Consider the following 27577-nt stretch of genomic DNA (forward strand, 5'->3'; position numbering starts at 1 on the left):
TAAACTGTGCAGTTTTTTTACTCCACAACAGAGAAACAAACAGTCTTGACACCAGGGGGGGCCCCGTTCAGGAGAGCTCGCAGTACTCCGTCCAGCCATGGTTGGGGGGCCCCAGGGGCAGGACCCCCACAGACCGGTCTTTGGAGGCTGTGATCAGGTCTGAATTGGGGTCGTCAGGGAAGCGTTCATGCCCAAAGACAGATGTCGCCTACCCCAACTCAGTTTTTGACAATTTCACGAATGCTAGCTGCACGAGTAATTTGGCAGTGAAATATCTAGAATTTCCTTTGACTTTGCAATAATTTTCTTGTTTGGAGAACATTTTTTTTTCACCTCGAATTCCCCGACGTTTCCCAAACTTTTCCGACCTTGACTAAAAGTCATCCGTTCCATTCACAATATTCATTTCCCCAAGTACAAAAGTTTTATCATTTGGGAATTGTGTTTCCCTCAAATTAACCATTTGCCAAACTTTTCTAGCCTTGACTAAAAGAACTTAACCTCCCATTTCTGCAACTTTATAAGAATTTCTGCAGGAATTCTCATAATTTTTCATCTGGTGAATGTTTTCCCTCGAAACTTTTGACATTTCCCAAACTTCTCCAGCCTTGGAATAAAAATCATTTCTCATTTCCCATAGCTTCAAGATAGTCTTCATTTGGGGAATGTTTTTCCTCCTCAATTTCCCCAACATTTTCCCACTTTTCTAGCCTTCGCTATAAATCACTCCTCCCATTTCTCAGTTTCCCCACACTCTACGAGAATTTCTGAATTAGAGAATGTTTGTTTTTCCCTCGCATTCCCGGACATATCTAAAACTTGGCCAGCACTGACTAAACACTCCAACTCCATGTCTTCCCAGTTCACTGGTGTTCATTTGTAAACAATTGAATCAGCACCCACTATTGGCTGGCACCTGTGCTCTTCGTGTTTAATTCTTTCAATTTTGTTTTTCTGCCTCTTGTTCTCAAACACATGTTACAATACTTAGCTTCCCACAAAGAAACATTGGCTTTCCGGATCGCGGTACATTGCGGAAGAACAAATGGACACACTACTGGAAGTCTACAGGGCACAACACCAAGGCCTCTCCTGCAATCGACCCCCGCCAAACACGGTGAATTAACGATATAAAAATTAAATAGCGCAAAAGTTAGACAAAGGACAAGGGACAGAACATGTAGACAGGACAAGCGCTAATTCTAGTCTTTTCAACTTCTTCTTTCTTTAAGCTCTAGTCTTTGCCTTCATTTCAGCATATTCCCCGGAATTAATTTAGTTACGCTGTTCCCTTTCTTTTCTTTCCTTTTTGTTTATACCTTTCAATTTTTTCGTTTTATTATAAATCTTCTTTCTCCCTTTTTTTGGTGTGTTTATATGCTGCTTCCTTCTTTTCTATTAAAACACCAGTTGTGAGTTAGCGCCTGTCCTGTCTACATGTTCTGTCCCTTGTCCAACCTTTGCGCTATTTAATTTTTATATCATGCATATCCAACTAGCCCACCTCAATATCTTAGTGAATTAACGGACATCCTAGCAGACCATGTTGTAACAAACACCACAATGTCCCTCTATGCTATTTGATGATTACACGAAAAAAAGTCTTAGCCAAACATTAAGAAAAGTTTTTTTTCTTTTTTTTAACTTAAAGGGGCACTGACACCCCAAAGGTCGTATTTATTTTTATTGTCTAAAACGATGCAAGTTGCAGTCATAGACACGCAAAAAAAACCGCACCGCAAAAAAAAATTTTGCCGCGCGCGCGCGCCTTTTTATTTTTGGCGTTTGATTTTCCCGCCTCTCGCCTCCTCGCTTCTTTTGATCGGTGACGTCAAAAATCAGGAAATTTAGAAGCTTTGTAGGCGACATCTCTATAACATTTAATTACGGCAATCCTAAAACATGTTTTTTAACGCAATTGCGAACGCACTACGGCCCTTCTTTTTGAAATACCAAAAATCGGGAGTTCGTTGTGGTGCCGTCTCCTGGATTTGTATCCTCCAACGGAAAACAGGCGACACCGCTCAAAACCGGTCCTTAGCAACGCCGCCGCTCACTCCTTTCCTCCTCGCTTTGGGTCGCCATGGCAACAGCAGGGAGTGGTGAAAGAAAGGGGACTCTCAGGTCTCCGCAATTTTTGACGTCAAGGCACCGGCACCGATCGCGCGGGAACTTCGAATTCGGCATTTGGAAATTGTTTTTTTACTTTACAAATACTGAATTCCCGAATTTCAAATTTTGAGGGTAATGTCCCGGCATCATTTTCAATCGTTTCGGATAATAAAAAAAAATATGATTTTAATGTGTCAGTGCCCCTTTTAAACAAGCTCATAGTTTCGTACCTGTGATAATAAATGTGCCACCTACAGACATCTATGTTGTAAATTGTAATGCGATATACATAAAGAAAAGGGCTTCTGCGGCCCCTGATAATGGCCAAAAGCACCAACAGATCCGTGTTGTCCATTGTCAAATTGTGAGGCAGGGCAAAGGATACACTCGTCGTAGGGAGAGAGGTCCATGTCCTGGATGTCCCCCTTGTGCCAGTACACCTCGCCCAGATACTCGTGCCGGTCGGGGTAACGTCGGTACCTGGCACACAGATGGCACCAGTTACCACTCTGCCGTCCACCAGTACTTCACTAAATTTCTCGTAGAGTGACCATACGAGCAACTGGATTACTTCTTGACGCAGCGAAACAACCAGCAACTGTTAGTTTCTCGGGTTGTTGATCATTGAAAAGGGGACGTGCTGTTCACTTAATATACTAGCATAGAACTGATAACATCAAATAAGAAAGTCTCACCTAGGCAACAAACATCTGGGCAAAGCATCCTGTAACTACCACTGGAATTGTTTTTATAGTGGTGCTTATATATAAAAGATGAGGATAAGTTGTGTGAACCACAAGCAATGAAAATAGTTTGGAGAGATGCTTAATTTGGAGTAATTGCTCTATGGTACCTGGCGTCCAGTAGTACCCAAGAAGTTTAATAAAATATCACTTGATTTAGTGGTATTTGATTCTAATTAATCACTTTCCTGGTAGTCTGTATATGACTATTAAGGAAACTAGACAAGATGATGCACGTAAACAGATGTGACCTGCAATGAAGTACTATGTAAGCAGCCCAAGGACACTGGAAAACATTACAACAATAAGTATTACAGGACTGCAAATCAAACCAATTACCTATGAGGACAGGCCTTAATTATGAAATAGTATCTATTAACCTTTTCCATGGAAAATAATAAAATGCAGTACAATAAGCCTCGTAAAATCACCGATTTCAACTAACATTTTTAATTATGTCGCATGGCAAACTGAAGTTTAAAAGAAAGTCAGTTTTCCACAAGTTAGGCTTGTTCTACAAGAATACTTCAATATTTTTGCGATACACCTTCAGGCTGAAATTCGAGAGAGGCAATTGCAGCCCAAACCTTAAGACATAGCCTTTCAAGCACATAGAAACCATTAAATTTTGTTTCTATTATCCAGGTACAACACATAATTTTATACTTGAACATCGATACATGTTCAGCGAAAAGCAAGCGTGCCTCAATTAACCCCCTCCTCTGTTTCAGCAAGGTAGAAACCTTTCCTTTCATCAGGAATCAGCTCCAATGGGACCAATGGCATTCAGGCACAGTGGGGAGAGATAGAGAGCAAGAAATAATCAGAAAGCATGTGGGGTCATGCTGAAAATGATTGTGTTTGACTCTCTGAAAAAAAAACCTTTAAAGCCTAACAAGGGTCTACACTTTCACGAAAACCTAATCTGCGAGGACCCCAACAACAACAAAAAAATACTTTAGTCTAACAAGCCAAAAAAATTTTTTCGGAAAAAGATCGCTATGAAGAACTGAACACTCAAGGCCTTTCCCCCCCTCCCCTCTTTTGTTTGGTCAGGTGTGATGGTGATGCAGAACTCAAAATGTTTTTGGGATACGAAGGCTGTCTAAGCCACAGCTTTATCATTAAGAATATTAGAATCAACAAAGCACAATGTTATGGTCCCCAAAACAAAAAAAATAAAGTGACGTAGAAAAGAAAAAAAAGAAATTTGAAAACAGGGCTAGAGAAAGTAAAACCGCCGAAGTGACTTGCAGAGTTTGAAGTGCCAGGGAGACTTCTTAGTCGTGACCAAACCGGTGACCGACCAAATGCTCGGGCCTCACCTCCTGACCACCCCGCGGTCGCAGGCGGTGTACAGCAGTCCCCCGTTGGAGGTGTAGCGCATCTTCCAGACAGGGTGGTCTCCGTGCTCCCGCAGACGCTCTTGCACCCCGACGTCCGGCACGTAGCCGGACACCGCGTCGCCACCGACCAAGAGCACGCCTGCATGCGAGCGTTGCCCCGGAGACGTGAGTGCCGGCTCTCGTCTCCGACACTACGGTCCGTAGAACGCGTCTCCGACAGGCGCGTTTACCACGTCCTAAAGCGGTCCCTCGCTTTCTGCCCGACGTCATAAAAGTATCACGTCGTTGCCTGCCGCGATTGTGGCAGTGTTGCAGCGGCGGTGGATGCGTGGCAGACGCCCGTCCTCCTGCAGGTCGCTCTCCAGCATGACGGTAACGGGAGCTCCAACGGCCCAAGGTTGAAAAACCGGAGCGACAGTGACCCTTGCACTTTTTTCTGGAACCTCCGCGCCCGACGACAAGGACTGCGACGTCCGACGGCGCGACACTTTGGCACTGCTTTCGACGTGTGGGCACAACAGGACGCTAAACGCGCCGGTCGCAGATGCGTTCTGGGCACCATACCGGTACTGCAGATGCCAAGTTCAACTCGAACGAGAGCACCGAGGCTGGTTTGCATACTGGCAACTGCTCACAACTTCTTGTGATACGCCAGGATTGCGGTAGTTCAGTTCAAACTTGGATATTTCAAACTTCTGGTTAATTCAAACAAATTTCAAAATGTTGGTTCTCTCGTTATGTTTTTAACGTATTCGTAAGCTACTTAATTCGAATAGCATTTTCGTGTAATTCATGCTTTTTTGATCTCGCGGCCCTGTTGAGTTTGCTTCTTTCCGAGTACCGGTGCATTGCCGAGGTGCAGCACTTGCGGTGCTTGCTTCCGCGGTTGTTGCTTCTCTACAGTGCACCAGTGTTCGAAGGCAAGCACACTCAACAGGTCGAGACACAGGAGCTACAAAAACGGGCACCATGCGAAAATTTCCATAGCAACTTGCGCAGACACTGCGACATGGCACAGGTCCACATTACGGCGTCCGTTCAAGTTGCTATAAAAACTGACGCACGGTGCCCATTTTTGTCGCTCCTGTGCCCCCTGCTTAAAGTACACATTGGACAGCTCCTTGGCCCAATGAACAAACTTCATTTTGTTTTCCATTGTCACAGGCTGTCTAAACAGTCCATGATAAAACAACATTTTTGAGGGATAAACAAACTTATGCCATACATTTCACAAATGTTTCATGTGTGGCACACCTGCTCATGTTCAGTAGGCCTATGAGAGGAAACCATAAAAATGTCTGCACTGTATCTGTAGCCATTTATAACTTCATCACGCATCATATTTAGATGAATTTCAGATGATTCAAACGAAATCCGCGGCTTCTTGAAGTTTGAATTAATCAGTCTACTGTGTAGAACGTAGAGAGAATGTGGATAACACATTCGCATGCTGGCACCATTTATAAGGTGGCTCTGGAACCGGATTTCATTGGAGCGGAGTTACGAGGTTGTTGTATTCCGGGGCAGGAACCGAGGCAACACTCTGCTTGGGCAGTCCCTTGTATGCGTCGCAGCTGCTGCCCAAGGGGCACATTTCGGTTGGTGCCTACGTACACAAAGACCTCCTGTTAAAAGAGGAAACCCAGAGAAAAGACATCGGCACCCGTCGAGCTGGGTGATAAACTAGCATCAGGTGCTTCAGTTTCTCAGAACGCGAGGTCTGCTGCAACGCTCGCCATCCCACGTGCTGGATATTTGGGTGAATCTTTGGCCGGCCGTGTGAGGGGCCCACCACTCTGTGGGGTGAAGAGTGGTGCCCGTGTGCGCCTTTTTTTCAAAGCCTTCCTCGAGCTCGGAATCATTGTGTTCTGTCGAGACGCCTGGGCAGAGCGGAGATCGTATTCCCACTTCCAGTTTTGAAATGGCGAGGTGTCCCCGTTAAAGCCTCAAAGGGGAGAGTGAGCTCTCGTCGGATTCAATAGGAGTGCACTGCCGATTGTACTCAATGGGATCTGTGTTGAACCTCTATTAGGCAAGACAGTTGGTGGCTCGCTGGTTTTAACCCTGGGGCAACCGCGGCAGGGTTGAGTCGCGAGCGAGCTCGTGTGGAGCTAACTACCGTAACGTCCCGTAAGGGCACACTACCCGAGAGATTGCATATCCCAATTTTCTGGCTAAATATTATGATGCACCGTGCATTCACAAGGGCGCCCATAAAACATCTCTGCCATCGTTGCCGCGAGGTCGCTATGCAGTTGCCTCGCCTCAGACACGATCCCATGGTCGTGTCGCTGCCGCGCCGATCGGGATCTCGAATTCGGCTCCCGACGTGCCGCTTTCTCTCCTAGCCACTGGATGGTGCTGCAGGGGCCCCAGGGCGGGCGAGGAGAAACCTCCTCGCCCATCGATCGAGATATAGTCGGTGGACCAGGGGGCGAACAGCCTCTTAGGACTCCCGGCGGTACCGAGACCAGGCAAGTGTGTGCGACCAGATCTCGGGTAATCGCGAGACACGAAGCCTGAGGGCCCTCTTTGTGTTTAGCTTTGGCTTTAGGTATGAGTGTGAATATTGGTGTAATGTTGCGTGCCTTTGTAGTTTAGATTGAGTGTTGTGTTTTATAAACCAATAAAAGGGAGCAGGATCCCGCTCTTGAGAAAGAACCAGGCAGGACTCGGGTTGTTTGACGGACCACGTGGGATCTGGTGTATCGGCCGCGGTACGCGATTTCTTACAATATCTACAACATAAAAATTCCAGAACATTGCCCACCCCCTATTCTCGTCGGCCAACGACGGGGATCGTGTCAATCACGTGATCTGTGGCACTGGTACATGCGACAAGAAATTTTGTGGCGGGTTTGTGCGTTTTTGTCTGCGATCTGCGCATACGATATTGGATCCCATGACATGCGAGTTATCCGTGCATGTTTATTCCACTGTGAAGCGCAAATCTGCTGTGTCCACGATTTGCGGTATCGGTTCCCATGACTTGCGAGTTTGCGGCAGGTTTTCGTGTGTCCTTTGCACCGCGTAAGGCGAATCTGCATCCGCAATGTGCGATGTCTTTTACCATGACGCAGGAGTTCGTAGCGAATTCTTGCGCGATTGTCGGTATTTTCTGTGCGCGCGATTGCCGGTACCAGTTTCGTTTCACGTGGTTTGTAGCGGATGGCCCGGTGTTTCATCATTTCTTTTTATAATGTTTTGCTGTCACATCCTCCAAGATATCCCACCCCATGTTTGTCTTCTCTTCATTTTGGGTGGGCGGCCTCACAGGATTTTACAGTATGCCCGTAAAATCCTGAGATGCCCCACCCTCGAAAGATAGCTTACCCCCGTTTTTGGTTTGATTTGCTATATTTTTTTAAGCACCGAAAGATAGCCCACTCCTAATAATAATAGTGTTGGGATCAATGTTGGCCTCGGCGTAAATGCGGAGAGTTAGCTATGGCGGGATATAAGCAAACGTTGCTGACTGGGAAGTATAGTCATCTTTGGTTTGTTTCCCATAGCCACTATAACAAGCTCGGAAGGGACAGAACCTAAAAATGACAATTTTATAAAACTTTTTTGATTGTACACTGAAAGTTAGCCCACTCCATATTTTTACCCGATTTGTTCTTGATGTTAGGTGGGCTATCTCTCGGGATTTTACGGTAGGTTCGCACTACCGCGGTGCGCCCGCAAGACTTTTGCTGTACGCAGCATGTGACCGAAGTTTGAGAGCCGCCTGCAATGTATTGTTTGTAACTGAATTGCTTCACGACCAGTAAACGTCTTCGTTGCTAATAATTACGCCGAGTCTCCGATTTGCGTAAATCCCCGCCGTCGGTGAGGAACAAGACTTCGAGAGCGTCCTCTAGCAGCCCGCATCACCATCGAGAAAACACCACTTTGAACAGGGAAAAGGGCCTTCCTTGAAGTTTTTTTTTCAGTATTTTCAGTTTTCAAGGTGAAATTTACATACTATCTATAAAAAAATTGTTGTTTATAACATCATCAAAAGATGTTTCGAGCCAATAGTGATGAAATGATGTGCAAAAAAGGTAGAAAATACACAGAAATTGCGAGTGTCCCATGGCAACCCGATGGATAGGACCAGCGCATCTCTCATCATAAGAGATCACAAGAGGTTGCAACGCCGTGCGTCCTAAACAGGTCACAAGTATGTGGGCAAGCTTTACATTTAGCACTGAGACTGAACAAAGTGGCAACTTACGGCCTTAATCACAGCCGAGATGCCAGTAATTTGACGGAGGCACGTTACAAAGAAAGTGCCATGCCCCCAATGATGGTTTGATTGAGATTCTTCAAATTTGGTGGAGGGTTATTGCGGAAGACGTTTCGGTTGCTCGTCAAAAAAAATCTTCATATGGTCAAAATTAGTCTTCAGCCCTCTGCCAGAGCATGCCAGATGCCCTTCATTGACTTGGAATGTAAACTTTAAAACTCTGCATTTGTACACTGTTATGTCGGCGGTGGTCGAGCGGTGGGCAAGAGGTGGACGGCAGTCAGCAGCTGCTGTACGTCCGTTGCCCTCTCCACATTTTGAACACTCTTTCGAACCTTCTAACTCGAGGTACTCGTAACATTTTGAGTTTGGGTTTGAACCTACTACAGCAACTGAAGATGCTTGAGCTGGCTCAACTCAAGCATTCTGTATTGCACTGTGGCATAAAATACAGTCGAATCTCGGTAATTCAAACTCAAAGGGACCGAAAGTTTGTTTGAATTCCCTCTCATAGGGACGCATAGGATGGGACCTGCATGTTAGTTTGAATTATCCGCAAGTTTGAATTAAGAGAGTTTAAATTAACGAGATTCGAGTGTAGGGCATTTTAGACTGCTCGAGCTGCACCGAGTCAACTCGTGCTCGGCGCAACTGGAACGATAAAGAGTGGATTCCAAGAAGGCCTTCCCGGAACCGCAGAGGCCTCCGTCGTGCGGTGCCACTCAACTGTAAAAACCGTCCTCCGCTCCAGAGCCGTAGGCCTCGGGGGTGGCAGTCACCGAGTTGGCGCCGTGGCCCACCTCGAAGCCATGCAAGTACCGCCCGTCCAGCGTCGTCACCTGCAACGCAGAAGGTGTCTCGTCCTGGTGCGCTCTGGGAGACGCTTGACAAGCACTGCAAGTTTAAACACCTACCAAACACTGTGTTGCCACACTCGGTAAACGTTGCAATGCTTGTTGAACATTGTGCTTAGATGCTTGGCAAAATGTGCTAAAGAGGCTCCAAAGACACAATGTGCTTTTTTTTTATTGAACTGTGTGTGGATATTCAGAATTTCAAATAATTTACAAATAGTGTCTGCTATTCGATTCAATTTGCGGAAAGCTTTTACTAACCAAAGTATTCGCGTTTTTTAAGTAATTCAAAAGTTATGAATTCCTGGTTTTTTAGGTGTCAAACTTCACCACTTTTATGCACCAGTGCTCTTGCTTCAAGCTTCACCACTCAGCACCAGCGCATTGTGCTCGAAGGTTCACTGATTTGCACCGGCCTGCTTCAAGGAACGGCTGCCGTGCCCGGACATTTTGGTTAATTTGATTCGGTCAAAAATTTTTGCTCTTTATTATGATGATAATTTCTTATTTTGGTGATAATTCGATCATTAATTTTAATGGACAGTGCCAGAAAAAAACATCAACCTACATTCAAATAAGTAAGGTAGCCACGATTTGCCCACTATGCTACATTATGCTTTACTGCAAGTCATCATACCAGGGTCTTTTCTTAATGCAAGCATCTGAAATGCCTTCCAAGCAACATAAGCTTCTTTCCACAGGAATGTTTGCTGAAAAAAGAATTCCAGCTGTGGTCTTCTAATTAAGCATCCATGCTCAACTCGCCTCCACTAAAAAATATTGGTATTGAAACATAATTGATTTGATTCATGGTCAATCATTCATATCTGTATTTGATATGTAGTTCAAACTATGATATTTGCACATCTCTGCATAAAGGGACCATAGAATGAAGCCTGGCAGCAGAACACTGAATTACCTCCTTTTCTGGCGTGCGATTAGCTCGTTGTGACACACCGGGCCCACTGCGTGGGCCCAGCACGTCACAATGTGTTACAAGTCTTGGTGTGCCAAGCTTTTTTTTGCAAAACGTAGCGCAGTTAAGCAAACACTGATGACTTTTCCATGCTCTTCAAAAGTGAAGCTCTTTTCTGAGCACCAACAAGCCAAAGCCAGAAAATTGTTTCACGGTTCCTCTAGTGCACTGTTCATTTCTTCTCCCGAATTTCAGAGTTATTTCTTCATGCAATGTGGTACAGAGACACGAGAGTTGAAACCAAGATGCTTGCTTAGAATCCCAGGGAGAGAACTAGTCAAATTGAGTGCGCTCAACTACTGAAGAGAGACCCGTCACCATGGTGTAAAAAACATGTTTAGGCGATGCCACTCCATTTAACAAAACGGTCAGACAAGGATCGGCAAAAGCATCTTTGAAAGGAAGTAAGGGCTTTCTTTCAGAGATGCCACGCACGACAATGCTCACGCCATCAAAGTGCAAAAAGTGAACCAAGTTCACCCATTGAACGTCGCCACGAAATAACACAATACATTCTGCATTTACACTACCTTTTGCAACGATAGTGTGGGAAAGGGGTGCATTTTGGAGGCGCTTTCCATACAGCGACGTTTTCATTACTTTACAAGGACACATAGCAAAAGAGTTTGAAATGAAGAATGGGTGCCGAGGGCCGGTTTTTTCCAGCACTTAATGTTTTCATGAGCCTTCCGCAAAAAACTCTCTGTGGTCACTTTTTTAATTGTAACACACAGCCAAGCTATCAAACTCCTCGATTGTTCACTTCAGGCTGGTTCGTACACTTGTGCCCGAGAGCAATCGACTGCATTGAAACACTCTTGTAACCGCTTACGAGAGAGCATAGTTGCACACTGGGACCACCTAGCAGGTGTCCCTGGAACCCTTCTGACCTGCATATTTAGACTAGAAGTTTTTTCGATACTTGCGCAATCAAATCTATGCGCTATCCATGAAACGTGGTCGCTTATAACATTGTCAGATAGGTGGCGTCAGTGCGTTCTCTCGTCGTAAGCGGCGATGAGCAGACATGGTGCAGTCGATTAACGCGAATGTGTGAGCCAGCCTTTCCTCGTCGGCTGCGCTCCAAACAAATGTGGGGCCCCAAGCTCTGGAAAGGAATCGTAACGCCACTTGGCAGGCGCACCTTGGAGACACCGTCGACGGAGAGGGACAGCACGGTGCTCTGGTGGCTGCGCACGAAGGGCCAACTGCTGTGCAGGAACAACAGGTCACGGATGATGTTGTTGTGCAGCTGCACGGGGGGAAACAATGGGACGTTGTCCGTCACGAGGCTGGACAGGACACTTTCCATACATTCTTTAAAGACGTCTTCCGCACAAATAACGGGATGCCTTCTGTATGAATTACGGGACATGCTTCATACAAATAACAGTTTGTCCTCTATACAGAGCAGAGCAACAAAAAGCAGCGGATATGCTGACTTATTCTGACTTACCCAAGCACCAACATTGATTGATCGTGCCGCAGACGCTCTGCTTAGGTGCCGGCGACACGCTGCCATCTTTGGCTCGCGGCACATCGCAAATTTGAACCTTGTGCCACTGACGGTCTGCCGATGCTGCCAGAATGCGAAGCCATATTCCGGCATGCCCCTATTGGTCTGTAGCGGCTACTGGCAACACTGCCATTTTCAACTCAAGATCACCCTACCATGCACCACCGTGGCAGTGCTTGCAGACGAAACAGAATTCATACAATGTTTTAGAGCCAAGCAAACTCGAGGACCACCTCTGTGCCACTAGAAGCGAGCACCTCCAATGCTCTAATAACTCTGTTCTGCTTGTTTGATCTGATGGAAAGGTATTGGACAACTTTAGTGGTTTGCCAGAACCCCTAGTTTATAGAGTACATTCACTGCTCTTGTCAAGTCTGCTTTGCACCGGCACTCTCGTGTCAAGCATTACCACTTTGCACCAGCACATATGCAAAAAGCTTCACCACTTTGCAACAGCTTCTCAGAGGAGCAGGTTGACAGGAAGGGACACCCCAGTCAGCTTTATGAGCTCAGATATTGGCGGAGGTGGGCACTTGACATGCCCTTTGCTTATATTTCTGTATTTATTGACTATACAAATCGTTAGAAGATGGTGCCGCCTAACCATCGTGTCACCGCCGTGCCCACGCCTGAGCATGGCAAAACAAACTCCCACAGTAGACTAACAGCAGCCATGAAAGCCGGTGTCACGCCAGCCACTTACGTTGCTGAATAAAGTTATCTTCAAAGACAAAAACATAGCAACTGGCGATGAAGTACTGGATCCCAGACATGCGACCAGCCTGGACAACATGAACCCCAGATTCAAGCGGGCAAGTGATCCGAGTTGCTATCGGTGAAGCAAAACTATGCGAGCTTCCTGTGTGGGTTCTTAGACTATGGCGATGTTTGGCGAAGGGAGGCATACGATAACAAAGAGCCTTGACTATCTTACATAGAACGGATGGACGAGTTCTTCGATGCGAACAACGTCGAAGACGACGAAAAGGAAAAGTGGCTTTTCCTGTCGACCTTTGGAAAGAGCACGTATGCAATGCTTCGCAGTCTGCTAGCACCAGTTAAATCAAAAGAGCAGTACAAGGAGCTAATGGCTACCCTGATCGACCACTTCAGCCTGCCTCAATCACAAACTGCCGCGAGCTTTCGCTTCAACAAAAGGGTAGAGCTTGAGAACAAAAGCGTTGTTCGTCGCCGAACTTCGGCAGGTGGCGGAACCCTGCAGCTTCGGGACAGCTCTCAACCACATGCAGAGGGACTGCGTCATGCGTGGCATCCGGGAAAAAATTGAGCAAGAATGGATGTTGATGGAAAAAGAACTTAGCCTTAGAGAAGGCTGTTAAAATGTCGAGGAAAGCGGAGGCCGCTGAAAGGAATGTGACAGAGCTGCAGAAAGGCCATGCAGAGGCATCTACTTCTGGGGCTCGGAAGAAAGCCAGCAATCGTTTGAAGTGCCACGAGAGAAAGCACCCACAGGTACCCACTGAAGAAGAGGGCAAGATGCAAAGCCAGTAGTGAAAAAGAAGCTTGAACCCTGTATCCATTTTGGCTCTTAGGATTACGAGCCTCCAGAGTGCAAGCACCTTAACTCAATGTGCTACAAGTTTGAGAAAGTTGGACTCCTCGCAAGCTGCTGCTTGTCTAAGACAGACAAGCCTGAGAAGCAGTCCACAAAGGAAGGGAACAGCCAGGAACAAGTTGATAAACTAGTCAAGTACTCCCTGCACCTACTGCAAGCAACGTCAACGTGGAAGCAACACTGCGAGAAGGAGCAGAGAAGGAGGGTAGGAGGAGGAGGAGAGAGTACAGAGGGGGAGCAAGGACATACCCTCCCCTCCTCAAGATCTGCGCTCTAATTTCGCATTACAGAGATTTGTAAACGTCTTTCATTTTTTGATACTATCCTATTCCATCACCCTACCCTGCAGTTGCATTGGGTAGGGTGACTTATTTAGTCCCATTTATTGGTCATCCCTTCCAAGACTTCGTCCAGGAAAACAAGACTTCATCCAGGAAAACAAGACCAAGCACCTCCGGACTCCTCCTTTTCATCCAAAGTCGAATAACTTGGCAGGACGAGCCTGTCCTGCCAAGTTGGGACATCTTGCACACAAAGCCTGGGATGTTTTCCGTACAAATAATGGAACATTCTCTACACAAGCGCCACTCACATCGTAGACGAAGTCCAGGGGCAGAGGCATCCTCAGGTCAAACAGAGTCAGGCCCTGGAAAAATAAAAAGGTGTTCTCCTACGTCTTTCCCCATTTACCAGCACACACATATCTCCCTTAACACTACCCAGAAAAGTCAAGTTCTGTAGCGTTTGCTTGATTTCAATCGAATTTTCAGTGGAAGTTTACATGAGTGGCAAGACCATCCCTGCCAAATTTCTTAGTCCTATATCACTTCTGAAACTTGTTATGAATGTTACAATATAGAAGTCAGTGTATTCGCTTAGAAAAACTATTGTTTTAAAATAAAATAAAAAATTGTTATCTCTATGTGTAACATACCCTCCGTGTGACGCAACCAGAGCGCCGCCGCGTGGCCGTTACCGAAGGCAGGCATTGAGAACCCCGACGAAACGAAATCACGCCGCATACTTTGGAACACATAGAAGTCGGAGCGGTGCAGTTGCACTGGGTTGACAACATGAACTGCTGCGTCGTTAGGCACTGCAATAGTTATGCGTAGTGTCTTGTGGGGACAAAGTTTCATAGCTGCTCAACTTGCCAATGTTTTGTGGGACAGAGACAATGACGGACCCGTGCCGTACACGACACAAGATATTTGGTATCCAGATCATATCTGCCACTGTGTCGGCACAGCTGACATTCTACACGGCCGCTTTGCGCTCTGCATTTGTTTTTGTAACATTAACGCCTTCATAGGTTAGTGGCGATGGGCGATCTGAAATACCTTGCCACACTCGCAGGTATGCAGTGCCAATTTTATTGGAGAAATGCCCTCTAAAAATGTTTCGTCCCCATCGTACCTGTCCATTATATTTCCGAACCAGTACGGCATGCAGTCTGTACTTCTAAAGAAAGATTCGGATGCTACAAAAAGGGACAAATAGAAATCTAAGAAAAACTATAATGAAACTTGGAATCACGGGACAATCGACGTTTGAGTATGGCAGTTCATCTGATGTACTTTCTTTTTTATCAGCCTTCTTTAGGACGTGGAAATCGCCTTTCTTATCATACGGGGTTGCCGGTAGGCAGTAGGTGACTGCAAAACAAAATGCTGGAATCGTTTCTGATCAAATTAATGAAAAATAACTAGTAGATTTCAATAAAAAAATTTAAAAAGAAAAATATAATTTTGCAAAAGTTAAATAAACCAGTTTCAGATATATATATACTCAACGACGTAAAATGACGTCCTTTGAACTCGGGCAGAGTTTGCGAGCTGTTTGATGACAATGACTTTTTCTTCCTGCTGTGTGCATGCAGCAAAAGCAATAATAGTGCGGAAGGTGGCGACGTAATTTTATGAAAAATTAGAAACCTTGTAAAGGTTTCTTCTAAAAGAAGAAACCTTCTAAAAGAAAACGTATATATACTGACTGATGCAAGCCGCCACAGCTTTGTACGCGCAAAGGCGCCGCAGGTTGCTGAATGCGTCTCAGTGTCAAATGCCAGCTCCTCCACTAGTGGCACTATGCGTGTTTTTCAAAGCGCCCCCTATAGTTCCCGCACAAAGCATATAGTCATAGGAATACCCATAGCACATACCCAGCTCGTTATTTTTCTATATTGCATTATTTTTCATAAGCATAACTCAAGATTAAAAAAAATGTTTTACATGTCTGCGCTTTTTTTACAAATGTAGATGTTTTTAGCATAAAAGAATGTTAAAGTAGAAAAACTAATCAGCCAGGCATGTTCCTCACAAAATTCTGTCCCAGAAAACCACCTAAAAATAATTCTCTATTGTGCAATAGGAAAACAATAGTTTTCCTAAAGTGAAATTTATGCCGAAAAGTGGAACGGAGATAAATGCATTCAAAGCGCTCCAATTCCTATCTTTTCTTTAGCATCGAGGGACCGAAAATATGGCATTTCTTCAAAATGAACCTTTGTTTTTGCAGAAATTGTTTTTTTCTAGTTATAGTGTCCCCCCTTAAGCATGTAAAATGACTTCGACAATTCACTCCAAACTGTAGTCATAGAACACTAAAACCGATTGGCATTCAGTACCGTAGCACTGGTATCTCGTACATGAGTGTAACATCGTGTTCTACCTGACAATAAAAGTGTCGGGTAGAACGTGCGCACGATCAGGCCTCGTGCAACAAAGCCAGATCCTGTTCGCTCCGTCGAGCTGCGGTGACCTTGACTGAGCTCCCCAAACGTCCCTTTTGTGCCCATTGCGGGCCACAGTCGTACGAGCTCGTCCAAGGATACCTTCATCCTGTTTCCTTCGACTGGTGCAAAGAGAATACTCTCGAACCGCTAGAACGACGAGCGATGTTACTTGTTTAAAAGATTGAGGCTTGCAAAATTTCAGGGGTAATTCGAGCACAACGCGTGGCTTCTGAACTTTTTCCGACCGTGTGCAAACATGCTTCAGACGTGCCCGAAAAAGAAAGAGAATGTTGTGCTGGAGAACATTAACTCTGCTAAACAAGTGGAGGGGCCCCTCAGTTGGAGTGAGGTTTGTGAATTCGACGGTCAGACTGTCAGAAACATCACGAAAGAAGGAGTAAAAAAGAAAAAGGAGCGACAAACAAAACAAAAATTGAGGACTCATACTCCTGCCAAATGATAAAATTTGATGCCAGTTCCATCGACAGACGGTGTTCAATTGCTCAATCGGCGTGCACCACTCCTGGTGCAGCGCAGTGCGTGCACGATGCTCATAGTCAGGATCGTAAACCTATTTCGCCAATCAAGTAATGGCAGCCGATGGTACTGACATTAAGGGGAGACGCGGGTCTTAAAATGGTAAAAAAACGCGATATTTCATGTTTTTCAAAATTCACATATTTGGATTAATTGTAGTCTAAGGTACCTGCCTGCAAAGTTTCAATGTCGAATTCAATGTCTAAGCATGAAAAAAATGATATTTACAATGTCCCCGCAGAGCCCTAACACAGCGAGTTCAATGAAAACAAGTGGAACTTCGCGCCCCGCGCGTTTCGCGATCTCTCGTCGGATTGCGGCCATCTTGGTCTTGTTGGAAAGCCGCTTATTTTCCCCACGTCCCCATGCCATTCGTTATCGCGACAACATCGGGGAACGTCCGCATTCCGCGGGTTTCGAAGGCCCCAATTGCGATCGCTCATTGGCCGGCTAGCAAGGTGCCCGTACGTCAGAGCACGCGCGGCGCCTAGCGCCCCTGCTATTGGCCTAAACGCGCCCCTCCGCTCTTTTTCTCCTTTCCTCCTTTCCGTTCCCGCGCTGCCGAGAGGTGCGTCGTCTGCTCCTGGGCCCGTCTCCTTAGGCCTGTCTGCTCTGTTTCCTCTGTGGTAGAGCGCACGTTTTAGTTCCCGTTTGCGCGCTTACGTTGAATATTGTTAGTTCGTTTTCCTACGAAGTCGCGCGTGTTTTGTTTTGTTTCGCTTCGAGTTCTCGAGATGCCGGACGACGCTCGGTTGAAATCGAGCACGCGGCAAGCGTTCGGAAGGAAGAGGAAGCGACCGTGGAACAAACAAGAAGCCGAAGCTGTCTGCTGCAAGTGCGCCACCGCGATCGGTACCGCTGGATGCCTTGGATCTTCCGAAAACATCAACCGGAGACATCGCGACTCCATGCAGCAGCGGCAGTTTGTCGAGCTTTGCGAGCGCGGTTCGTGTCGGCACCGCATACTACTCCACGGCCGAGCAGGCGCAACGAGTCGCACGATCGGACGAATGCAAGCGTGCGCTATCGGAAAAGTCGGCGACCCAGCGCAAATTCGACCGCGGCGTCACCACAAGAGGCCAGACGCGCGACGCTGGGACACAGTTCATTGTAGTGGACATGAAAGCTCTCAAAGCATGGAGAAGGACAATCTGCGTTTGCGTAAGGCCAACGCTGCCCACCAGAGCAGCAGCAATGCAAAGCAGAGGTTCTCCAGGCAACACCAAACTGGAACAGCTGGGGACTACAGTCCTGGACAGCTGTGAGGGGGCTCCCCTTTCAAGTGCTACACGTAGAAAGGCCCTTTTCAGGGCCAAACAAAATCTGCTTTCGGAACGTGCAACCCTTGGTGCCTCCTCCCGTTGTCCCTTATAGAGTCTACTCATTCTTTTATAACTTTATCTTACATTGCAGACATTATTTCCCAGTTTTATATTATTTTTTAAAGGTTCTTGTGAACGGATTGCAGAATTTTTCATCTCAATTTGTTCAGATAGAACTGTGCTTCATAATGCTGAACATTTTTGCATGGGATCCCTTACTCAATTTTATGCAATGAGTGTCAAAACTTCAACTGCAATTTTCTCAGCTTCGCATTTTTCGTCTACATGCCTAGCCTTACGGTTGTTTTCATGAAATTATTCTTCAAGGATTTCTATAAACTTTATACCGTTGAATTCAGAAAGAAGTGAACTGCAGGGTGATGCTATTTTTGTATGACAGTATGGGCCCGAAATTTTATTATTAGTGATAATGTGACCTTGTTAGGCTTTGTAAATAGTGTACTTGACCTAATTAGACTAGTTTTATACAATGATCTATCTTTACAAAAATATAAATAGCATCATCTTGCATGACAGGTCTTTAGCTACAAATCCATATCACTTATGCAAAAAAATTCGTATTAGAAAGTTCCTTAATGAGTCGTAAGAAATGACCTAATTAGGCTTCATTATTTTCTTCGTAACTCAAAAAGTAATTGAGATATTGCAGAACTAATTGGATATTTGAAAAGAGGAAGCCAAAACACATATACACACTGATTTTCACTATAATCCATTAATAAACAAAAAAGTCGGTTTTAGAACCAGTGTCTTGCCTTAAATTTTACTGTGTGGCATGGGTATTATTTATGGCAGGGGGTCTCCAAACAATTTGGCTGAAGGGCCGGATTAGGAACCTGTCGCAGTTTCGAGGGCTGGAAAATAGATGAGATAGTATAAACAAGGAAATGCTAAATCAATAAGCCTAAATCAGCATTTGAGAACAAAAATTTTAAGTACATAAGCAACAAAAAAAAAGTAAGGTGGATGAGTACATATACTTCACTTTTTAAATCCAGTTCTTGATTCTAATTAGGACATAAAAAAATAATTGTGACCCAAGAAACTCACAAAACATAGATCAAAGTGCATAAAAACTTTGGCTTATTAGAGTGATGGATCCAATGATCATAACTATGCAATAGTTATGACAGAGGACACTAAACACGATATACATGAGAACAGATAGAAATTATAACACAGACATAAAACAGGAGACTATGAATAGTAATATTGCCGATTACAATGTACTGCAACAAATAATATGACGAGAGAACCCGCATTTTAATGCAGTTTCCCCTCATTCTTTCCGATTTATTCGTTTGCATTTTTATGCATGCCGCTGGCACCGTTTTTTCTTCGTTTAGTCTCCTAACCACGGCCTCTGTGGGCCGCGGTTAGGAGACACCCTGTTTATAGAAACTAATTCAAGGCACAGACAGCAGGGACGGAGAAAATTTAAGCCATCCAAGTAAAAAAGCAAGACAGAAAGTAAATGTGCTGGCAAGCTTTCAGGTCATGGTAGTACCTCTTGCATGCCAAAGGTTCTGGTGACGGGCAGGAAAATGGCAACATCTATGCTCATTCGAATAGCAATATCAAGAATGTTTAAAAGGAAATATAAACTTCTTGGAAGCCTCCCATGGCAGCTGACTGTTATGCAAGGAGACAGCTGAAGGAATCAATTAAGCCCCTCGGCTATTTTGGGTCCTCTGTATGTCGGCTGCCAAGAGTTTTTGCTCTATCAAAGTTCTTCTTTCCAGCTTCAATCAACCTCATGTTTTGTTATAGAATAACCAATTTATATCTATCAAAAAAGGTGGGGAAAAAAAACTAAGGCATTCCTCCGGTCTACCACTCAGGCGTCCCATCTGCAGAATGCATCGAGGTCGTGTGACGTGATGTCATGCCCCGACTTGACACCTAAAGTCACTAGATCTAATATCTTTATTGACATTGTCACGTGACACGACATCACACTGCAAGTCACGAGACACAGTGTTGTCATCCAGCTGTGGGACCACATGCCCACTGCAGCGTCCCGTTACGTTTAGCAGGACGTTAGCCCGCTGAGTTCGGCTGATGATGGTTCCTTCCATTGGTATGATATGGCTACGATAACGAGACATCTACGCAAACAGCGACCTCACATCTATTAAGATGGATTCTACATAAGAAAAATGTTTTCACCGAATATTGACCAGTACTCTGCCCCATTCCAAGTCACAGCAAACCGGCGAACATGTAGAGTGAACAGTCGGGCTGTCTGTTGATATTTATGAGATGCATCTGTTAAGTGGGAACACTACGTGAAAATTGTGATTTCTTTTTAAAAGTCCCATTTCAAACAAGTGTTCTTATCAGCTTTCAAGTATCCTAATGAGCATGGTCAGAAACTTTCACTCCTGCAACTAAAGTGTTTTTTATGGAATAAATTATTTTTGACATGCTGGCACCATCTAAACTGCAGCATTCTGGACTTTCGCACATATTTATCTCAGTTTCACTCTTTGGCATAAAATCTTGGTTCAAGAGAACTATTTTACAAAGAATTGATGTGTACAGCCAGTTTCTGAAGCTCCCATAGTGAAATTTTGTAAGGAGCGTGACCGTGAGCTTAAGTTCTGCATTTTCATATATTTTTGTTATGAAAAGTTGCAGTATTTTCAAGCAAAAAGATAAACTTTTTCTTCTCATTTTTATTTTCTATTAAAAATTACATAATTTTTCTAATTTATTTCAACAGTTGCACGACATGAGTGTTATGCTGTTTATTTCACCAAAAGAACTCGCCATTATCATTACCTTTTTGAAATGTTAGTTTTTCTCAGGGGGTGCAGTGTTTACTTCATACGCTTTTATGTAACTCTTTGAAGGATAAATTTGTAAACTGAAAGATCTGCATGTCATCCTCTTTCCCCCCTATGAATGTGCCCTACAAATTTCATACAAATAAGACGAAAGGTTAAAAGGTTCACCTCCTTAACCAATAGGAACAATAATCTGATTGTTTGCTAGAAAGATAGAGCCAACTCAAAGGAAGACTTCAACAATGGCAACATTTAGACTCATTCCCTCTGCACTGTCATTTTCTTAAAAAAAAGTTTGTCCAGCATGGTCGCTGCACTTCCAATTTTTGGGGTGCCCAGATACAACGGAGGTGTATGGCAAACAAACTGTAATCATGCGACTACCCACCTTCCCGTTAACACAGCTGCAGACGGCCATGTTGGGGCAGATGGGATCTGCTGCCAGGCTCGCTCGATCCCGTCCGTTGAAGGCACCTTGGAGCAAGAGCATGCACCTTGTGACACCTTTGTACCTTCCTCATGCCTCTCTATGTCGCTGATAACTTCAACTAGCAAACATTAAGTTCCAAAACTTAGCCATCTGGTTGGGACTGTGGGCACTACATTTTGGCAGGGATTGAGCACTCGGCAATGCATAGTTTATTGTTGCGGTGTGGAAAACACAATTCTTTCTTTTTCCAACCACAGAATAGTTTATGAATATTACAGCAACAAAGAGGATTCCTGTGACAACCCCCTAAAAGGGACCATTTTTGCCTGAATATTGGCTTAGAAATTGGTCAACAATTAATTAAGGGCTAAGCAATTGTTCAGCAATTAATTGGTAAGATAATCGCTGACCAGTCAACATAATTAGGCAGATTAGGATAATCTATATGTTAATCAATTAATTTCACAGCCCTAGTACTTACCCTAGCCCTTTCCTGACTGCGCCCATAGGCCATCGATCATCAGCGATCTATGGTTTCCAAGCGCCGTCAAGAAATTAAATTTAGGATGGAGAATTATGTTCCACAATCTCGTAGATAACCGCAGAAGTCTAGTTTCAGTTCCAAGGTAGGTTTAAGCTTCATCACAAGCTGGTGGGCTGTCAAAAAGAGTCCTGGGAACGGTGGTTGCACTTGTCTAACATGGCTAGCTGCTTGCATCAGTCTTCGTAACAAAGACAACATTATTTACATAATTCAACTGTATTGTGGAATACTTTTTAGACCTCAAGAGCTACAGGGACACTTTAAAAGATGTTATAACCATTGCTCAACAGATGGTTGTCGGTAAGCATCACTGTAATTTCCAATGCTGTCCTGAGCCAGCGTGCACGTTTTATGTTCCCAACAAGGCGGACGAAAATGCTAAATATTAAGGAACTGGAATCAAGGCTATGACAAAACCAATGCAGAACACAAAAAGAGCTATCTGCTGGGGATGTGGGCTGTATTATCTCTGCTACAACAATACAACCGTTTCCTCATTGAAAAGCACACGTGTTACGAAGGCTAACTCTCCAACGAACCAACAATAGACGTCAGTTAGGGTACACCCACTTTCAGAAGTAATAGGTGTAGGTGTGGGGCACATTTTATATAGTCTGAATTTTTATTTTTTTGTTGTTTAATTTGACACAGCTGTAAAAGTTTGAGCCTTTATATGCCTTCCACGCATATTTTGTATTGTCAAGAAATAAATTTTTTAAATACTTTTTTCAGATTATACTAACCTGTTTCTTTTAAAAGAACAACTAATTGGCCATATTTTTAAGTGTCATATACCTCCATACGCAAATTAGGAGACAAAAGCGTTTGCACGGATCATTTGAATATTACTGCTGTTCCAAATGGTTTCAGACAAGTCTGGTTAAAAAGAAATTGCAACTCCTTGCGGGCCAAAATGAATGCAGACTAACATCATATACATAAATTCAATGATAATGGCATGACCCTTTCCTGAATGACACTGATTTTAGTACACTGTGTAACACTTAAAGCAAACAAGCGACTGCTGTTTCTTGTTTCTCTCTTAGAATCAAAAGGCTGCCTTCAAAGTAACTAATGCAGCTTGGAGAGCTCAATTGGGGTACAAGCCTAAGCAGTAAAAATTGGTCTTCACCAAGCCCCTTTCAAAGTAAAATTTAAAAATGGCACCAATGTTGTGTTCGTAGTAGCAGTGTCCAGCAGACACTCTAGAACACTAAAGCTAATGTGGAGTGCAAGTTTGTCTGCTTCTTTTGCAGGGGTTGTGGTGACGTCAAAACGCCGAACTCTGATTAGAGGATAGTGGGCACACATCGAGGCAACTTGCTTTGAGGTCTACCCACTACCCTTCCAATCTGAGCCAATCAGGGCTCTGCGTTTTGACGTCACCACAACCCCTGCGAAAAAGAGCAGACAAACTTGCGCTCCGCATAACAGGCGGGAGTTCAAATGACACTGTGAGATTGGAATGATCGGTAAATCAGTTTGTGATCCCATGAGTGCCATGGATGGTTTGCCATTGCACAAATGACATTTGACTAGATGTCATTAGCATTTCTGTCCGATTATGGAGCTCTAGCCCATCTTCTGTAGACACATGTCAATGGGTGCCGTTTAGTTTCCTGTAGTACCATGTTTTCACCAAAATGTTGAGGGTTAATTGAATGTTGTTCAGTCGAAAGCACTTTTAGGCAAGGGGTGGTGCTTAGAAGAGTCCCAGAATCCTTGAGCTTAGATACTGATAATGAGGGCAGAAAAGTGTGATGCAGATTGTGCTAGGGTCCTAGTCAGGCAACCTCTGTCGCTGCTTCTTGCCTTGGCTCCGAGGCAATTTCATATTGTCCGAAATTCACGATAAACAAATGAACCAGCCGAAAGCTGCATTCGCTAGTCTCACCGGAAGATTCAGCGAGGCTCGCACCCCGAAGGTGGCACGTCGTCAAGAAATCAATTTATTTACAAGTTTCTTTGACCCTGGCTCCCTTTCAACCACAAAACCCGATGACAAAAAAAAAATTCCCAGTTTCACCTGTTTACGCCATTAGAAGAAAGGTTGGCAAAACACTCACAGTTGTCATATGTCATAACCTGCTCCCCACGCTCCACATCGATGACCGCCAGTCTCCGCGCCGTCGTGGCTGCCAGGATCTGAAGAAGGAACGGACGAATGGTCACTTCCTTTTACACGAGAAAGCAGCTGGTGCTACCCGTACTCCATTTCAGACTGAGTCCGACCACGACTGGCGCTACGACCTGATGGACCCTATCAAGCGACGGCGAAAGCGCATCGTCGCAGCGTTCGTCGTCTTTGTGCACAAACTGTCGCGGGCTAAACTGATCGGGCAAGGGGAACATGGTGCAGTGATTGGGCACTTTTCTTTCTGCACATCATTGGTTCAGCTAGTGACAGCAAACGCACAAAGACGATGAACCTTTGGTACTAGTTGAATGGTTCCGTCAGATCGGATTGGATTGACTGCGGTGGAATCTAAAGCGAAAGGGGGTACGTAGCCGAACCTCCGGAAACAATGTGGGCTGAGCAAAGACGACAGACTTTCGCCCTTTCGGTCACGCCGACTACGGAACTCACCCGAGAACCGTCGCTGGTGAAGCGGACTGCGTTGATGTTGCGTGCAAGGCCCATGGCAGTGATCTGCAAGGTGGCACAAAGCCCCACACAAAGGCTCACGTAAGTGCATAAAACCACGAGAAAAAAAAGCAGACTTAATTACACTCATGTTTCGTTAATATGGATCTTTTTAATATGGATACCCTCCTATATGGACACCATTTTCGGAGAGAAACTGGGAAAATACATGCTTTTTTATCTCGTCAATATGGACAACTCACATTATGGACGATTTTTTGGGGGAACAGAGGCGTCCATAGTAACGAGACATCACTGTATAGTTTAACACTTCCCTAAACCGCTCATTCTATATTGTGCTCGTATAGGAACAGCTAGAGCCACTGCGTAAGCTAAGCTTCGAAGCAATGACTGTTCAGCCATATTGTTGCATGAAACCCTTACTGCCGGTTACTCAAAGCATTATCTGTAATGGCAGGAAACGATTTACTATCCCTCATAAATATTGAATGTTGGAGCTTCCTGACAGTGCACTTAGAGTTCAGGAAGGCGCATTTTCAAATTGCAACTGTCGCCAATCGCGCACTAGCCAACAAAAGGGCAGTGACCACACCACTGTCGCGCAATCTAGCATCTGGAGTAGCCATGCAGCTTGCACGGCAGGTAGCGAGCAGCAATAGAGCAGCAATAGATAATAATCTGAACTCGTAAAATACAATAAGGGTGTCTCTAACTTTTTTTTTTCCCAGAACAATTTGAAACATTGTTGGACATAAAGTGGCAATGAAAGAAAGGCCGGAGGAGTTCGAAAGAGAAAATCAGACAGTTTAATGTTTAGACGGTGCGAGGTCGTTTACGAGGTATTTCAGCCTGTTCAGCACAACTTTTAACCTGAGGCCTTATAACTTGCATAACGCAGCAACAGTTACACTAATGAGCGCTAGTACTCGACTGCCCATATCAAAACAATACTGCCTAGCTACGTTGTGCTTGACCACTAGTCACTGGCTCTCTGCAATATTGACCGCTGGGATGTCCTTTTAAATTTTGAATAGTCTGCGGTTTAAAAATTATTCTTAAAAAAATGTATGTTTTTTTTTTTTAATACATACTACATAGGCATTGATGACATATGCCCCTGAACATCTTCTCTCAAGCTCTTATGAAATGCAAATGGCAGAGTGTGTGGCTCTCATCTCATGTTGCATCATCCAGAGGCTCCTGGAAGATCATAAAAATGATCAGCAGAGATGGTGGCTGTGAATGTGGGTCCTGCTGACACCTCATAGGTAGCAAGGTCATGGTACTGAGTCACTTCCACAGCCAAAGAGCAGGCTGCACAAAGTACAAATTAGACACCAGCGCTGCGTGTCAGCGTTCCGCTGGAACTAGTGGCCCGACCGATCCAGCAGATCGAGGCCAAACACAGACTCGGCACTCATATCCAATATGTTGCCCACGCCGGTTACTTGGAGACGACATAGGAATTCATGCTATCAAGGAGCTACTGGTAAAACCTGCCCTGCCACCCCCCCCCCCCCCCCCCCCCCCGGCTCCAACTCTACTGCACACTTTTATCAGCTTCCAGGGACCTCAAAATGGTGCTGCACGTATCGGAAGCCACATGCCCTCTCGTTAGAATCCTCTTAGGCACCAATCTTCGTCGACCAACAAGTTCGGTGAACTGAAAGTCAACTGATGGCCTCTTGTATGGCGGTGATTGAGGCTATCACACTGCACGCCTTTGAAACCTCATGTCTCTCAAGCCAAGAGTATTTTTATACGAAACTGACAAATGTTTACCTGATAGCACATGAGCAGCTCCATCTGCTGTGCCGAGTAGAGGTTGACCTTGCCATCGTACGCGCCCGAACAAAACAGGTACCTGTCCTGTTGGCATTCAATGAATGGTGTTCTGTTAGTGAGTGACTTATTCTAACTTGGGACATCTCACTCTGCAAGATGTAGATTCACACAGCACCAACAATTTTCGTGGCACAAAATAAACACCAGCGAGTAGTTTTCCCGGCAGCATACACTCGTAGGCAACTTATGGAGCGCGACGAGTTCTTACGAAGCTGTCACAATAGTGGACAATGAACATTCATACTGGCAATAGAGGCTAATCATCCGCCTTCACACAAAGTGGTGACCACATGGTGCGCGTTAAAGAAGATCTCGCGCAATCTAGGAAGTATGATAACACCTCGAAACGACAGTGAACTGGGAGTGATAGCAGGGCGCTTGTCACATTTTTATCTGGCCCCTGAGTCACTCCTATACTAACCAGACAGATTGCAAAACGGATTACATACCCGAGCTTAGAAATAAGCTGTTCGTACGGTTCCAAAAAGCGGGCCTTTACCCGCTTGCTAAAGCGATGAGCGCTGGACTATACTTCTGTTGCGGTTACCAGAAGGACATTAAACCGAGCGTGCGCAACCTGCAACACTCATATCAAATTTACGAGTTGCGCGTGTACATCAGCGCAGTGGTGGTGGAGGGAAGATATCAAGCAGTCAATTTCAGAAATAGACTGCCTACATCTTAAGAATAGAAAAGGGCATTTGGCCAGTACACCTGAGCCGTCTGAGCGTCGATGCCCTCTGTTCGCGTATTCAGTGGCTGGCTACGTCGTCGCGCGCTGGGCGAATTGCGATCACGACGGGACTGAAAATGCACTTACCCTGGGGCTGAACGCGACCCCACGCACGCTACCTTGGTGGTACCGCAGGAAAACTGGAGTTCCTTCCCGCTGCATTGCCCCTGGTCGACCGAAACACTTTCACTACGTGACCAAACTGAGTCCGCATCTCCCCGACCGTGCGCCCAGAGTCATGTCGCCGATCGCACGAGCACGGGCGCCTCGAAGACCACGCTCGGTCGGGTCGTCGCAACCACACAGCTGACCCGTTCACAAAGTTACGCGCACGGACACTGCGAGGCCATACGGAGGATGGCATCACGCGAAGACGAACGGCCGAGATGTTGTCGAACGCCTTGCGCTGCCAGCGCGTTCATCCTGATCGCGTGGTTCGCTCAGCGTCGCTGCTGGTGCTGTCGTCGATGGCGAGATGACGGGGGGTCGTCAGTCAGACGAGAACATTTTTGCCTTTCGTCACTCGGGGATCAGGAAGAACGCAGCATTGCTGTGGGATCGAAGAGGACGCGAATCGGACATCCGACGTGAAACACTGACGACGGACATTTTGATGCGGCCATGGCGATGGGACGGCCGTCGACGGTGGGAGTTTCGTTCGCT

The 27577-nt window shown here is 45.3% G+C and overlaps 1 protein-coding gene across 1 annotated transcript; it reads right to left on the bottom strand.

Moving 5' to 3' along the window:
* LOC120841461 lies at nucleotides 1–27556 on the bottom strand. The gene is made up of 11 exons (XM_040212355.3): nucleotides 27002–27556; nucleotides 26119–26205; nucleotides 24319–24381; nucleotides 23798–23876; nucleotides 21146–21231; nucleotides 13947–14000; nucleotides 11407–11514; nucleotides 9160–9271; nucleotides 4181–4340; nucleotides 2498–2592; nucleotides 1–159 (listed from the first exon to the last, which is right to left on the bottom strand). Exons 1-11 carry the CDS (start codon nucleotides 27074–27076, stop codon nucleotides 68–70), a joined length of 1011 nt encoding a protein of 336 aa, XP_040068289.1. The 5' UTR covers nucleotides 27077–27556; the 3' UTR covers nucleotides 1–67.
* Between the last annotated feature and the right edge of the window lie 21 nt (nucleotides 27557–27577).

This window comes from Ixodes scapularis, unplaced genomic scaffold, assembly GCF_016920785.2.
Source record: "Ixodes scapularis isolate PalLabHiFi unplaced genomic scaffold, ASM1692078v2 PGA_scaffold8__174_contigs__length_109621045, whole genome shotgun sequence".
Taxonomy (NCBI): domain Eukaryota; kingdom Metazoa; phylum Arthropoda; class Arachnida; order Ixodida; family Ixodidae; genus Ixodes; species Ixodes scapularis.

Excerpts from the sequence above, each read along its gene's own strand:
- LOC120841461 (XM_040212355.3), bottom strand. The coding sequence starts at position 27,076 with ATGCAGCGGGAAGGAACTCCAGTTTTCCTGCGGTACCACCAAGGTAGC. Across the intron at positions 23,877-24,318 it reads TCACCAGCGACGGTTCTCGG|ATCCTGGCAGCCACGACGGC; the intron begins GTGAGTTCCGTA and ends TTCCTTCTTCAG. Across the intron at positions 11,515-13,946 it reads CCCTGGACTTCGTCTACGAT|CTGCACAACAACATCATCCG; the intron begins GTGAGTGGCGCT and ends CCCCCCGTGCAG.